The sequence below is a fragment of the Ictalurus furcatus genome, chromosome 7 (genome assembly GCF_023375685.1).
Source record: "Ictalurus furcatus strain D&B chromosome 7, Billie_1.0, whole genome shotgun sequence".
NCBI classification, from domain to species: domain Eukaryota; kingdom Metazoa; phylum Chordata; class Actinopteri; order Siluriformes; family Ictaluridae; genus Ictalurus; species Ictalurus furcatus.
This window is the reverse complement of record NC_071261.1, coordinates 26,714,499-26,730,886: the sequence shown is the minus strand read 5'-3', so window position 1 is coordinate 26,730,886 and position 16,388 is coordinate 26,714,499. Positions and strand designations below refer to the sequence as shown.

Genomic DNA, 16,388 nt, shown 5'->3' with positions numbered 1-16,388 from the left:
ACTTACACGCACATGCTGATATTAAGAGCACAGTGAAAAATGGTCAGGATATGACTGCATTTAATAATAACTCTATTAATAGAGTCTAATAATAAAAAATAAAAAAAAGCTCTGCTTCCTCCACTGGTTGTGTAGTTACCTTTGTGACTTTACTGCACTCCCTTCATCGCTGTGCACGCTGTTATCTTATGTAAGCTGGGCAGAGGAAGCGACAGCGGACCACGCTTCAAAAAACATGAGCTATAAAAATAACCTGAAGTGCATTATAGGAGCTATGATGAGAAGAAAAACTCTGTTAAAACTAACCAGACTGAGAGAGAGAGAGAGAGAGAGAGAGAGAGAGAGAGAGAGAGCGAAAGAGAGAGAGAATAACCCTCCATGCTGTGCCAAGTTTTTCCAGTCTTTTTTTTGATGAGGCGTGAGTGTATGTGTGAGAGAGCGGGTGTGTGTGTGTGTGTGTGTGTGTGTGTGTGTGTGTGTGTGTTGGTAGAGTAGGTGTCTAAGACTGAGTGGGAATGCCTGTCATCATGTGTAGGCACCTGTTACCATGGGAACCATCTGCCGCCACACTCAAGCTCTCTTTGCGCTGCCCACACAGTGTCACACTGCTGATACAGAGAGAGAGAGAGAGAGAGCGAGAGAGAGAGAGAGACAGGAAAGTGTTTGGTCATCATTAGTAACTGTGTGTGTGTGTCTGTGTGAGTGTCATCATGACCCTGGAATGACATCATGACCAGGTGATTGTTCCCAGCTGGCCGCTGTTGAGGCAAAAAAACCATAATGTGACCCAACACATTCACACATGGTCCCTGAAGTAAAACTTTAACAAGTTTCAAAATTATCTTAAACTCCATCTTAAAGTTTAGGTTATTCAGTAATTTATATCCGGTCCATCTTTAGCACCAGGGAGAAAAACTTTAACACGTTCCCTGTACGGAGATAAGAACAGAAAGCTCGTTTAATCAAACCTTAATAGAAGTCTGAGAGCAGTTTCTGAATTGAACTATACAAATATATTAAATTTAGTCTGTCAAAGCCATGCTATAGGCATTACACTGTAACAGCAAAGGTGTTAGGACTAGACAGTCATGAGAGAAAGTAGAGAAAATCCAAAGATGTTCTTACTGAAATGTGTTCAGCTGTTCAACACACTAAAAAGTGCAGTGCCTGGCATAAATATTCACCCTCTTGACTTCCGAAAATCACCCTGAGAACACTATCCCCACAGTGAAGCATGGTGGTGGTAGCATCATGTGGAGTTGGATTTAATAGTGCTCTGCAGGTTGTTACAATTTTGGGATATTTTTAACAACCAAATCCTAACCAATACTTTTTCAGAACTTTTGTCCAGGACTTGTTTTAATAGCCCCTTTAGTCTTTTTATTTGGGTGTGTTCTGTAATAAGAGCAGGTGTGTTTTTATTGAGATCACGCGAACCATTATTCACACATTCAACTAACAATGTGACTGGTTGCGCTAGAACTAATTTAGGGGTTTCACGGCAATGGGGGTAAATACTTATGCAATCACAACTTTTGTGTTTTTTTGTTTTTTAATTGTAAATGATTTCGCATCTTATATTGATTTTGTTTTCTCTCCACTTCAGTATTATGGGCAATTTTGTGTAGATTCGTGGCATATAATTGCAATTAAATCTAATTCAGATCCAGGTTGAAATACTGCAAAATGTGGAAAAGTTCAAGGGGGTGAATACTTATGCAAGGCACCTATAGATTTATTTCCTGACATTTTGCTAAAAGGTTTGTGGTATCCATTCATGAGGAAGCCAGAACTGAGACTCTATTTCCCAACTTGAGCTTTAGACGAAATTGAACAACTGCCCTCATCCTTCTGCTGTAATATTTGAGTAAATAGGTTTAGTGTGATGTTTGTTTGTTTGTTTGTTTGTTTGTTTTCAGTACAGGCTCAATATCATGATGATAAATATACTACGAATCTGGTAGATAGAGATTAAGATAGAAAATGCTGGAATATTCCTGTAATCTTACCCTTATTCTCTCTGCTACATGAATTTACAGTACGTTTGTGTTCTGCCTGTGAATCACAGGTCACAGGACTTGTGACTGTTTATGTAAGTGTTTTAACTCCTTCGCTCTCCACTTTAGATGGATGACTGTCTTCAGAGGAGTCTGAGCGTTTTGGACCGCCTCCTCCTCACACACTCCATCTGGCTCCAACTGTCAATCAACCCTGACTCCGCCCTCTGCATCCTGCAGAGAGAGATAGCTGGGGTGAGATAGCCGGTTGATCACTTCAAGCTTGATTGTATCATTATGTGTGGCCAATAATCATCCAGTCACCTCGCGCGAGCCAGTTCACCTGTATATAATCCTAAAAATTCTGTAAGATGCTGGGAAGAAAACATGGTGCTGGAATCATTATATGACGACTAATAAGCTACAGCTAGCAGTGGCTGGCACACAAGGTGTTTACTTTCACAAGGTGTTTCCTGTGTGATAAAGAAGTAAATGTTGACAGCAGTAAAATGATGAGATTATATAATCTGTGGATAAACTGTGGAAACAGACAGTGTTTCAGGTGTTTCAAGTGTTTCACTTTCAGAGAAAGTGACATTTTAAAGCAGGGTTTCTCAATCCTGTTCCTGGAGTAATTTTTTTAATTGTATTTTATGTACTGTATGTATGTATGTACAGTATGTGTGTATGTATGTACAGTATGTATGTACTGTATGTATGTATGTACAGTATATGTGTATGTACAGTATGTATGTATGTATGTACAGTATATGTGTATGTACAGTATGTATGTACAGTATGTGTGTATGTATGTACAGTATGTATGTATGTACAGTATGTGTGTATGTATGTACAGTATGTATGTACAGTATATGTGTATGTACAGTATGTATGTATGTATGTACAGTATATGTGTATGTACAGTATGTATGTACAGTGTGTATGTACAGTATGTGTGTATGTATGTACAGTATGTATGTATGTACAGTATGTGTGTATGTATGTACAGTATGTATGTACAGTATATGTGTATGTACAGTATGTGTGTATGTATGTACAGTATGTGTGTATGTATGTACAGTATATGTGTATGTACAGTATGTGTATATGTATGTACAGTATGTATGTACAGTATGTGTATGTACAGTATATGTGTATGTACAGTATGTGTGTATGTATGTACAGTATGTATGTACAGTATGTGTGTGTATGTACTGTATGTATGTACAGTATATGTGTATGTACAGTGTGTATATGTATGTACAGTATGTATGTACAGTATGTGTGTATGTACAGTATATGTGTATGTACAGTATGTGTATGTATGTACAGTATGTATGTACAGTATGTATGTGCATATGTACTGTATGTATGTACAGTATATGTGTATGTACAGTACTGTGCAAAAGTCTTAGTCACACAATTAAGTACAAAATTTGTTATAGATTTTTTTTTTATTATTTTATGATTTCTACATTATCGAGTCAGTACAAAAAAATTTTTAGATTCCCAAACATAAGTTTTCCAGCACAAAATTAACTGTCACAGAAAAATGTTTGTACGTCAGTAAAGAAAGCAGTATGTTACGTAAGAGACTTTTCAGACAGAAAACATAATGAACGCTGCTGAGTTTTGCTGCAAAAATAAGAAGCAAGTGCGACAATCAAAATCTCCAGAAGAACCATGTCTGGTTCAGTAGGATGCTCAATAAAACTTACAGCTCATTTCCTTATAATACTGTAACTACAAATGTTTTTAAAGACTTTGTCAATATATATTTTATATACTGTATATTGATTTTGTCAATATACAGCACATACTCAATATATTGATCTTGACTTTGTCAATACTTGTCGAGTCGAGCCTTGTTAATGAACTGACGAGTTGAATCAGGTGAGTTGGAAATCGGAAAACCAAACACCTGCGTTAAAGGATGGAGTCGTTTATCATTTTAAAGCCACGCTGCCTGCAATATGAATCCCAATTGCAAATGAATTGAATAATTTAAACATCGTCCAGCCTTTTCCTTCACTACAATCAATCCCACCCTACCCTGTGTATGCTTCCTGAGTTTCTTTAAAATGCCCACTACGTACTGTATGCTTCCCAAGTTTCCTTCAAAGGGCAGAAAAAATGTAAGCAGAAGTCTGAAACAAGCACCAGCCAGAAAATTTCAAATTGCAGATTTGAAAATAAGAGTTCTGTAAGGCAGTAGGGTCTGAAAGTGAGGGTCTGAGGACCACCCAGGGGTTTGCAATACATACCCTAGGGGTCTGTTTACTTTGTTATTTTTTGTTACCGTAGTAGAAATCTAACCTATCCTTATCAAAGCTGTTATATTTATGACGGCGTTCCTATAGTTATCAGCCTGTTTGACCGCACATTTGAATTGAATGTGTTTAATACAAACGTCAAGAAACAAGTAGCCTATAAATAATGTCAGCTTGGACCCTAATGTGAGGAAATCTGTGGAAAGTTCAAAAATAAAAAGCTCTACAGCTAACAAAAATGTACACATGAGCCTATTTTTTATATATATATATATATATATATATATATATATATATATATATATATATATATATATTTTTATATATATATATTTTTATATATATATATATATATATATATATATATATATATATATATATATATATATATATATATAAAGATTCATTAAAACGTCTGTGTTGAAGAGGTCCATGGCGTTTATTTTACAGTTAAAGAGGTCTCTATCTGCAAAAAGTTAGAGGACCTCTGATCCAAGGTACCTTTTAATGGTTAATCCAGGTTCATAAATATTCCAGAAATGTTACAAATACCTAGAAACCAAAGCAAATAAACCCCATTTGATTCGTGTATATGTATCTGTGAGTTTGCTGGATGTCATATATATTAATTTTGGGTCTTTCTGCAGACTTTTCTGGTGTGTAAGTGTGCAGTCACTCAGAGGAAGGTGCTGTGTGTGAGGGTTCAGGAAAGCAATGTGTGTGTTGCACAATATCCCATCCGAGAGGAAGACTCCAGTGAGTGTAACACCAAAGCACACACGTGCATACATATTCACGAGAACAGGCCAGAGCACACGAAAGCACATACGTTCATACCACATGAATGTTTTTTGCTATATAACGAGTTTTAATTTCTGATGTTTAAAGTGTGGAAGTGTGGAACCACCACTGCCAACATCTGTAGCCTGACCAGTTTATTATGTACTTACCCTGACACAAACGCATGCATAAGCACTTCAGAACTGACAACGGTTTCCTTTTTCAGATTATGTCAAACGATCCTGTTGTTGCTGTGCTATATTTTCTAATACTGGTATTAAATACATCAATTAATCACAAATAATATGCATGCAGATGAGTTTCTTTTTAGGGTGATTCATACCGGATCGTTTCTGTGCACTTTAAACATAGACTTTAGCTATATTAGTCACTCGGTGCCTGTAATGCCCACAGCTCTGGAGAAAATGATGAGTAATTTGTGACAGCAATTTCTCATCTGTTTTATGTATTTGCGATGTACGGAGTCGAAAAGCTGCACTGGGTCATGGGAATTAAATGTTCTGAGATTGTTAAATGATTGGTAATTGATTTTGTGATCTATACAGTACTATTTTTTTCAAAATGTCCTCTTTTGAAAATTGTTTGTATAATGACCACAGGATAAGGACTTTGTAGTCTGTTGTGCTTCTGATGATACTGATTTATGGCACTAATTTGTTTTTGGGGAAAACATTGTCCTGCTTCTCTGCAGCATTCTCTCTGGAGAGCTCAGCCCTGAGTTTTCCTGATTTGTGCAGATTAGTGGCCTTTTACTGCATTAGCAGGTACACACATACACACACACACACGCACAGATAAGATTTCACTAGAAAAATATACTATATTTTTAAAACGCAGCATAAAGTCAGATGTTTTATTGTTTTGTTGTTTTGACAGCACTGTACTTTTTAATGTTAAAACTGTCAGAAGATTTATATTCGGTGGAAGGTTCTAAAATAATTATACAGTTATTGCACTGCACTGTGGAAGAAAACGTGTGTGTGTGTGTGTGTTTGTTTGTTTCTGTTCTGGAGGGATGTGTTGCCTTTCCCACTTGAGCTTCCTGAAGCTATCGCACAGGCCACCAACCACACACAGCTAGAGAGCATCTCACACCTTGGCTTGGGTAAAACCATGACCACACACACACACACACACAGAGAGAGAGAGAGAATAGGATAGAATAGACCAAAAATATGAGAGAAAAAATAGAACTGAATAGAAGCAAAAATAATGAGTGTATAGAATAAAATAAGATAGAACAGAACAGAGTAGAATACTGTATAGAACATAAACAAAAAGAGAACAGAATAAACTATGACTGTATAGAATAGAAGAAAATGAATAGAACAAAACTGAGTAAAAAAAATGACTATATGGAATAGAATTGTATAAATATTGAATAGAATAGGAAAAAGTATGACTATAGAAAAGAAAAGAATAAAACAGAAAAGAAAAAAGAGTAGAATAGAACATTAAAAATGTTTATTTGCTTGTATAGAAATGAATAGAGCAACATAGAACATGAATATATCGAAAAGAACAAATATAGAGTAGAATAGAATAGAACAAAATAAAACTGAGATAGAACAGAATTGAATAAAATAGAATAGAATAGAACAAGATAAGAACTAAAATAGAGCACAACTGAATAGAATAGAATGGAACAAAATAGAAGTAAACTGGAACAAAAATACAACTGAATAGAATAGAACAAAATAGAACTAAAATCGAACTGAATAGAATAGAATGGAACAAAATTGAACAGAACTGAAACAGTATGATAGAATAGAATAGAATGGAATAGAACATGATTGTGTAGAACAGAACATATTAGAATAGAACAGAATGGGGGGGGGGGACCGAATAGAACTGACTTGACTATTATAGACTTGAAGAGAAGAGAATAGAATAGAATGTGATGTGTTGATTTTCACAGAGTAAGCACTTATCCATGTCTCCATTATAAACAATTTGATATTTTTGCTCCTCCCAGAGTTCTGGAGCTCTCAGGCCTCCCCTGGCCCCCCCAACGGCCCTCCCACCATGTCTGTGACCTGGACATCCAGGCCACGATCGCCGTGTTTCATCAATCCCCTCTTCCTGCAGCCTTCCCAGCCAAGTCGAGAGGCTTCACACAAACGCCACAGATTGAAACGCAGTCTGCGAGTCCGCGTGTCCACCGAATCGTCCTTCAGCCTGACCCCTGGAGACTCGGAGTGGAGCCAGGGCGACTCGGACGTGCTGAGAAGTAACGAGAGGATGGCACGGAGGGCAGGGGGCCTGAGCATGCTTCGAAGAACTGCTGCTCTGGTACCTACGTCAGAAGAAGAGGATGAGCAGATGCTGGGAGAGGTGCCTCCAGTGAGTGTGTATGTGTGAACGCATGCATGTGTAGATCTGCGAGTGTTTTTTTGCAATAGCGGGGGTGGCTATGGATTTCTAAACATGACCTTTGCTTGTTTCACCTCCTCCTACAGGAAATGTTTATATAGTTCAATATTATAAAACAGGGTAAAAATCTCAGGGCACATATGTTTTTTTTTTCAGGAAACAACAGACAATTAAAGACTAACTGCATATGTATATTTGGCCATGATATACATTTGTCTATAGAATTTAGTCATCCATGTCAGTAGTAAATCAAGGACTAATGACCTCTCGAGGACTTTAGGAATCCAACTCTAAAATTTCAATATAAATCTGATATCTATCTGAGGATTGACCATGTAGTCATGCTAGATACTGACATCCTCTGAGTAATCAAATTTGTTCTTGAAACCTCACAGACTTGATGTTGGTGTGATTTGGTTATGTACATGAACCTGATGATGAATATCATATCATTCAACATCACATGTATCCGAATAAACATAAAACAGATCAAGGGATGAAATTAGAAAACGCGTCCAATCTGTGCTGAGACCGATCCGGCATTTCAGGCCGATATTGTATCTGAATTTCAAGATACTTATAGAAGTCCCGTCACTTTTGTTCACCAAATCAAAATTTTTAAAAAAGATTATAAATCAAGTTCAGTCACGGCAACGTTCCACTGTTAGATCGCTCATTTGATGTGTGCCATTTCAGACATCAGCCCCACAGCCGGAAAAGACCGAGCTTAAGGACCTACCACAGGATGAGGGGCTCTGCGTGGCATTGGAGCGACGACATGCTCCTTCTCTCGCTGAACTGGACAGCAACAGTTCCTTCAGCAGCCTGGAAGAGGAAGAGTCGCAGCCGGACTCGGCGCTGCAGTGGCCTCCCCTCACGCGGGGCACCCGTTTCCCTGTCGCCAACCCTGCCTCCACCCTACGCCGCATGAGTGCTGCATTCGTGTGTGTTTTTGCTCCTGAGCGGCGTGTGGCCCGGCTGGTTGACGAGCTGTCCCGAGACAGGCGCTCTGCCTTTGGATCGCTGATCCAGGATTTCTTACTAAAGCAGAAGGAAGAACTGAAGGTGCCGAGTTGGAGCTCAGCCGTGGAGCTGCTTCAGGGATTGAGGAGGTTCCTTTCCCAGGCCAAGAGTCTGCTTCTGGAGGCTGGAGAACTGGAACCTCCCATAGAGACCCTGGTGCCTGAGAATGAGAAAGGTTTGCTATACACTTCCTTATTTTATTTTATTATTTTATTTTTAATCTAAATAGTTAGAAGGTGTTTTATTATTATTATTTTTTTTTCATAAAGGCACAAGTATAATAATGCTGGCTGCTAGGCAAATCTCAGGTCTGTATGATGAAGCTTTCTGTGAGATGACATTTATTTAGGATTTTTTTTGGAAAGTCTTCAGGACAGAGGGCTTTGTTGTTTGGGGATTCTTTGTAACATGACAAGCTGAGTTTTTTATTCATTAAAAGAGGCGGCTGGGGGGAGAGGTTGAACCCACTGTTTATCACTGCAGTAACGTTCGTGATAGCAGGAACTAACTTGTTTTTGTGGATGTTCCACAATATTAATTGTAACCATGGATAAAACGTACGATGATGGATAAATCCATTTATCATGGATAAAGTAATCAACTTTGGGATGCTAACAATAGATCCGCTTCACGTCAGGCCATGTCACTCCACCCAGTCGTCGAATTATTAACTATACCAACACACCCGGTTGTGTTTTATTCCTTGCTGTACTTTGAATCTTAAAAGAAAAATCCTGATTATATTGAAAATGTATATTGAATACATGGGTTATTATTATCACTATACCAAATCACATTAAGAAATGAAGTGAGAAAACAAGAGATAAACATTGGAGATACTGTTGCGTGCGTGTGTGTGTGTGTGTGTGTGTGTGTCTGTATATTCATAAGTGTCGGTAAGAGAGAAAGAAAGAGAAAAAAATGCACATGCTACACAGAGAATAACAGAAATATGGCCTCATCTGTGAGTGTCGGAAGCCGAGGTGCTTGGTGTTGCATTAGCAGGACTGTGTTGGTGGGTGTATTTGCATTTTATGCTTCCAATTTATCATAACCACATATCATAATCCCACGCACATTCTTCTTCAGTAGAGCGAAATGTGTGCGTGAGGTGAGAATTAGAGGAAGACATAAGGAGCTGCAGAATATAGTTTGCTCTGTACTCGGATGCTAATGATGTTAAGGTGCTTCTGTCATTGGTTGTATCCTCGCGATATGACAGCATGAGTGATATAATGCCTTCGAGCGTGACGCATGTGTTTTAAACAAAGGAGATTTTTTGGAGCGACTGTGAGTCTGGGATTGAACACGGTACAGATTGAGTAAGAAAGTAGAGTGCTAACGTAGAGCAATTAAACACTGTAGCTAAACAGGTGGGGAATTAATTAGCGCAGATTTACATCAAGGCCTATTTACATTGTAAACCCTCTTTAGGCATTTAAAAGAAGGGGCTTTAGTGCTTATAATGAGAAAATAAGAAGCATTTTAGCCTCAATGGAGGGAGTTTCCCCCTTTAAACAACAAAATTCTAGGTGGAGATTAATGTAATGAATGACATATTTCCCTTCATGGCTGATCCTAATTGCTTTCTTACTGCATGTTCATAACAGCCACAAATATCTGGTGGCATTACTGGCATGAGCCATGAATTCAAAAGAAGGCTTGATTTATTTTGAAATTGGGGGAAAAAAATTCAATGACTTATTACCTTGAGTGCAGTGAGGAACAAAATCATTTTTGCAAACATTTTGCCTGTTTTGATCCAAATGATTTAGAGGTCAATTCCACGAGGAGCGCTCACGCCACTGTTCATTTTCTGCCTTTGAATTCTTTTCCGTGTACTGAGACCTGTCGTTCTTCTCTCCTGTACTGTCTGTAGTGCTGAGGCCACTTCCACGAAGCCTATATTCAGCTCCCAAATGACCAGAATATAAAATGAAGCATAGATTTTTTTGCATTGCGAAGGGATTTACTACAATAGATGCAACTCCATATTCATTTCATCCCACCGTCTGAACAGAAAGCAGAGACCGTCGTGAAACATCCTTGCTGTGTGTTGCAAAATAGCCCAAATCTGCCTGCTTGCTGACATACGAACATATCAAATAAGAGCTTATACTGCTATAACCGTTTGTTAATCCAGAAACGTAGTAAACAAGTAGAAATGAGCAGAAATCAGTAGACCATCCTGTAAATTATCCTTACGTCACTAAAACTGCTTCTTTTCAGAAATATGGCTCGTTTCTTGTGCAAAAAAAAAAGGGCCAAGCCCAAAATGGCAAAATATTACGCTTATCCCGTAATACGTTAGGCCTACTTTATCAATTTGTTTGATTCTTGCACATTTTCTGATCAATGATTTGTTGTTAAGATCATTAAAATCTTTATATTTTGCCATTTTGGGTTGGGCCCATTTTTTTTTTTGCCCCGGAGTGTAAACTTGAAAACCAGTGCAACACTTAAATGGCTGTTTATAGGTGAATGACTTCCTAATAGAATTATTAGTAGCATTCGAATTAGTAGTATTAGTAATGAAATGGTACAGTCTGACTGAGAAAAGGCACGATTGGGCATGGTGCAAGAGCATCTATGCCAAATGTAGTGCCAATTAGGAAGAATTTTAGATCCAGCTTGTGTATTCAGCTTTTTGTTGCGATGTCATAAACGGTTCATTTGGTTAAAATGTTCATTTTGATTCTCCAACCCCCCACCACATGAACTCGAATAACCCCCTGGTTTTAATTTAATGCCCCTCCCCCCTCCCCCACTGCAGAGCTGGCTTTGGAGAAGGCTGTGTTTGGTTGTGTACTGAAACCACTGAAAGTTCAGCTGGGCCAGATGCTGCTCACGCTCCACACACAGGATGGCACTCTCCAGAGATTCACTAACAGCCTGCAGGCCTGTCAGGAGGGGGCCCTACAGCGCCTGGGTGTACGCGTGGCAGTCCTGGATGCTCAAGGTGTGGAGAGAGCAAAGAAAAAGCTCAATCTTATGCAGAGAAGCCACTCGCCCATAGACAAAGTGCTGCTTCTGCTACAGGTGTGCAAGAGTGTGTACAAGGCCATGGGAGCACAATCTGGTGAGTGATTTTGTTAAAGGGGGTTAAGAAATTCTGAGATTGTATCTAACAATTTTTTAGTTTTTAAAGATGGTCTGCAATTATAAGTGAGAAGACCATTTGGCAAAGTTTCCCCATTCTGAATCCAGTAAAAGGGATGAAAAAGCAAATGATATGGATCATCAACATCCAACCAGTTTGCCCTTGGAGGGAACACTGAAGGGGATGTGTATTTATTTGAATTCAAAAGAGTTAGTCTTCAACCTCCACCAAAATCGCTGACTATACTTTTAATATGAAAAGCATTAAGTAAAAAATGTTATAACCTTTTGCTTGGTGTAATTACAGGAAAACCACTGAGCGGTCATTTTTTTAATATTCGCAGTCGATACCAACCTGTGTTTCATTTCCTGGTTTGTAGAACAGGAATTCAGCTCGGAGGATTTCCTGCCTGCTCTGTCTTATGTGGTGGTTCAGTGTAACATCCCACAACTGCTGCTGGAGACGGAGTACATGATGGAGATGCTGGAGTCGTCTTGGCTGTCAGGAGAGGGTAAGAGCCTGCAAGTCTGACAGTAACAATAGTCTGGGTGCACAAGGCAGCTCTTATATGATGTCAAGAATATCTGGATTTTTGTTTGTTTGAATTATTGATTTAATAGTCAGATTTATTATTTTTGGGGGTTTATTCATAATTTTTATATTTAATATTTACTTATTTGGATATTGGTCATGTAGCTTGCAATGGGCGGATAGAGGAGTGTCTTTACATTCCACAGAAAATAACTGAAAACCATGAAAAGTGAAGATGCATATTCACCAGACAGTGCCAAACTATATCATGCATCAGTATCTTTACCCCTTAAAGTGAAACATCTTATTTTGTCATTTAGGCTGTCTCTATTTCCAAATTGAAATATATCCACTAATGAATACTTGCATTTTGAGTTGAATTTGGGGAAACCACTTGAAGCATTCGTTGTGTTGAACTATTCCTATTGCTTGTGTTTGATTTGTTCATTGCAAACAGCTGAAAGTCTGTACGTTTTGACAATAAACCTGATTTGCAGTGGGGGGTTGAATCATTTCGATTGCAACTGTATGTAATAACATAAAAGGTGAAGACAAATTTACATAAAAATGTATTTCATATCACTTAGGACTTATAATAAAGTTTCGATAGAATATGAATTGATTTAGTCTTTGACCAGATCTACTCTATATGACTTGACTTTATCTGACTTGATGTCAGAAATGAATACATACCTGCCAGCCAAAGAGTAAAACTCTATCACAGAATTTCAGTAGAGTTCCGGTGTAACGTCACATGAATAATCTCTTTTAGGAGGGTACTACTTGACAAGCATCTATGCCAGCCTGTGCCTAATCCAGAGCCAGCCTGGTACCCCGTGTCCTGGTGGTTTAACCAATGAAGCCCAGGAGAATCTGAGAGAATGGAGCAAGAGACGATCCCAGGAGGCCAAACTCCATAAAGAGAGCCAGCAGAATCAGGTTTAAAAATACACAAACACACACCCACCCACACATTTTACAAGTGGCGTACTGACGCAGGTTAAAACAAATATTAATTACATGCATTTTTAATTGATCCCTGAGCTCTTCTGCAGGTCCAGCCGGTGCATCACACACGACACACAACTTACATCATTCCTATTTAGAGCATCGTTCTTATTCACAGCATTGTGGGGTTTTTTTTATTCACAGCATCATTTTTATTTTTATTCGCTACGCTCTTCCAGCAGCTGTCAGTCTGCTCAGTACAACACCACAGTCTGATTAACCCTGAGCACTCTGCGTTTTCATTCAGCTGGATATCTGTTTCGGTCCCCATTTCTGTGCTTTTCAGACTTTTACTTACTGCTGTGCTTCTCCATTCCTCATCTCATACCACCCCCGCATCTCTGCTCCTTTCAGCAGCACACACTGAACCCACTTCCTGACAGCAACCCAAACAGTCCACAGCAGCATGAATTATGATTAACTATGGAAAACCTACAGGAGGCGAAACACTCCAGCACTGCAGTAAATAACATAAGAGGCTCAGGAGTAAACAGAACTTCACACACACACACACACACACACACACACACATGTACAGTATCCTTATGACATAAACATTAATGCAGTTAATAAATGCTATGCCTACACCTAAATCTATCCCTATCCTTAACCTAAATCCTAAACCAGTTAGGTTTATATATATATATATATATATATATATATATATATATATATATATATATATATATATATATATATATACACATATATATACACACACACACATATATATATATATATATATATATATATATATATATATATATATATATATATATATATATATATATAATTTTATATATATATATAAATAAAACCCACAGTTGTTTTTTCCCCCATTTTTTTGGTCACCTACCAATTTACTCCTTCCAGCCAACTCTCCTCTATCATATGACCCTCATGCCAACTGGAGAGTGTGAAGGCTAACATATGCTTCCCCCAAGATGCATGAAACCAGCCAAATGCATCTTTTCGAACTGCTCATTTTGTGTCACAGGGCAATGTGACACTTACAGGAACACGCTATCTGCCCTCTTCAGTGTAAGCAAGCTCACAGGTGCCTACAATTGATTCCACAGGAGAGAGACTGTGGAATCCCATTTACTTCCATAGATGGCTGTGGCGTCTTCGGGATACAAACTCATGATCTCCTGATGAGGTTTTTTTTCCCTCCTGGGGAGCTACACTTTCAGATATTCCTGTCCTTGAAGGGACATTTGATCCCCATCATGACACATTCACACTGGGAACTGAGCAATGTGATTTGGATGAGGGGGCAGGGTGGCTTAGTGGTTAGCATGTTTGCTCTGCACCCCTGAGGTCGCGATTCTAATCCTGCCTCCGCCCTGTGTGTGCAGAGTTTGCGTGTTCTCCTCATGCTTTGGGGGATTCCTCCAATTATTCCAGTTTCCACCCCCAATCCAAAGATGAATTGTAGGCTGATTGGCATTTCCAAATTGTCCATAATGTGTGTGATTGTGTCCTGCCATGGGTTGGAACCCCATGCAGGGTGTCCCCTGCCTTTTGCCTCCAAGTTCCCTGGGATACTTACAGGTTCCCCCACAACCCTGTGTAGTATAAACGGTATGGAAAATGGATGGATGGATGTTACTCAAATGTTAATGCTGTTTGGAGAAATATCACACATTTATGAAACTAGGGTATTGTGAGGTTTTGTTTTTTCCCCGTTCAGTTTCTTACATTAAAAATGGAAAAAGATCTGGCATGATTTATCTTAGTTTCTTTTTACACAAAACACAGGGGTGTTTTGGCCATTTTACATCCACAGTATGTCTTGGGTAATATTAGTAATAATGAAGCTATGAGAGATGTAATATAATAACCATGGTATAATCACAGTTTGCAAACCATGCTTTGTTGTGCCAAAAAACATAGGTCTTAGTCACCTCCTCTGTGTGTGTGTGTGTGTGTGTGTGTACAGAGGTTTGTACGTATTCTTTTCCAGAACACTGAGTGTTGCGCAGCCCGTACTCTCCAATGGAAAGCAGGTGAGAGCGTGGAGGTGTTAACCCGAACCTGCGCAGAGGTGTTCGCTATAAACGAGCCACAGCATTATTGTCTGTTCTGGAGGAATGCAGGGGAGATGCATCCTGTTCCTCTACATACACAGCCTCACGAGCTGGGTGCCCCCACCCTATCCTACCTCCGCAAAGATCACGACTTCAGCAAGATGCGCAGGCTGACCAGAGGTGGCGCTGTGGATCTCGAGGAGTCTGCGTGTGAGGAGTAAGGACTTGACCGTACTTTGCTGGGCCTGTTTTCCACAGTGATGTGGTATGAGGACTATGAAGCGAGTGCGTGTGCATGAATGTGTGTGTGTGTGTGTGTTTGTGTGATTGTTTACTTCAGGCCTGGCAAGAACTGATGATCAGTTAGGTTCCACGTCAGTACGCCACTGAAGAAACGGAGAGCTCATGGCTGAAACGTGAAAGCTAGATTAATGCGGAACGATACTTGGTAATAATGCTTAAAGCAATAGTTGCCAGTAAAGGGATCAAGAACTAGCCGACTTTTAAATTACCTGCTACACAGAATATAAATACTGTTCTAGTTGTCCTTAGAGTGGTTGCCAAGATTCTCTGCTGAACTTCAATACCAAAGTGTTGAACATGATTCCTTTATACAGCATCTTTTTTAACAGGTGGATGAATAAATAAGTATATATATATGTATATTATGTACATTTACATGTACGCATCTGAGATGCCCCGAGTGTCAGTATTCTATAGAGTCAGTAAAAAAAAAAATTAGGCTCTTTCAACTGTATCGTAGTGCTTTAATATATATGTAGGAGAAAGCAAAGCATTTCCGGTCTTGTAAATAGTTATAGTTAAAGTGTTTTGAGGTTGTCTTTGGTATCTTTTTAAACAGTAAACTGGAAAACTGTACTGTAATTTATTTTTGAGCTCCTTTATTTTGCTCAGTACTGACTGAATGAAATAATGTCAGCCTTACAGACTTGGGTAAATTTGGTAAATTGCATTGACTTAGTAATTGTATTTGAATTGTGTAAATAACCTCTAAGATGATCCTGCTGAATTTTTTTTTGTCATAGTGAATGTTCCAGTCATTCCTGCGAAGGTGTGGCTGGACTGTGAAGCTGTACCGTGTTGCATTCGCTGAATGTGCTTTAATGGTAACACCCCATGGTGCTTTGAAGTGATCGCATAAACATGCTAAATGGATTGACTGGTTTTTCGCTGTGTGAACTGACCATTTTATCCTGTTTTACTGGATCTCATGCAAACGCTGAACTTTGTAACA

General features: G+C 38.9%; 1 protein-coding gene across 1 annotated transcript; it reads left to right on the top strand.

Moving 5' to 3' along the window:
- The first annotated feature begins 342 nt into the window (after positions 1 to 342).
- rin1b (Ras and Rab interactor 1b) lies at positions 343 to 16,388 on the top strand. Its single transcript, XM_053629572.1, has 10 exons — positions 343 to 2,252; positions 4,915 to 5,023; positions 5,760 to 5,832; positions 6,082 to 6,173; positions 7,044 to 7,423; positions 8,162 to 8,639; positions 11,238 to 11,543; positions 11,944 to 12,075; positions 12,868 to 13,034; positions 15,046 to 16,388. The coding sequence occupies exons 1-10, from the start codon at positions 2,127 to 2,129 to the stop codon at positions 15,352 to 15,354; spliced, it is 2,172 nt and encodes a 723-aa protein (XP_053485547.1). The 5' UTR covers positions 343 to 2,126; the 3' UTR covers positions 15,355 to 16,388.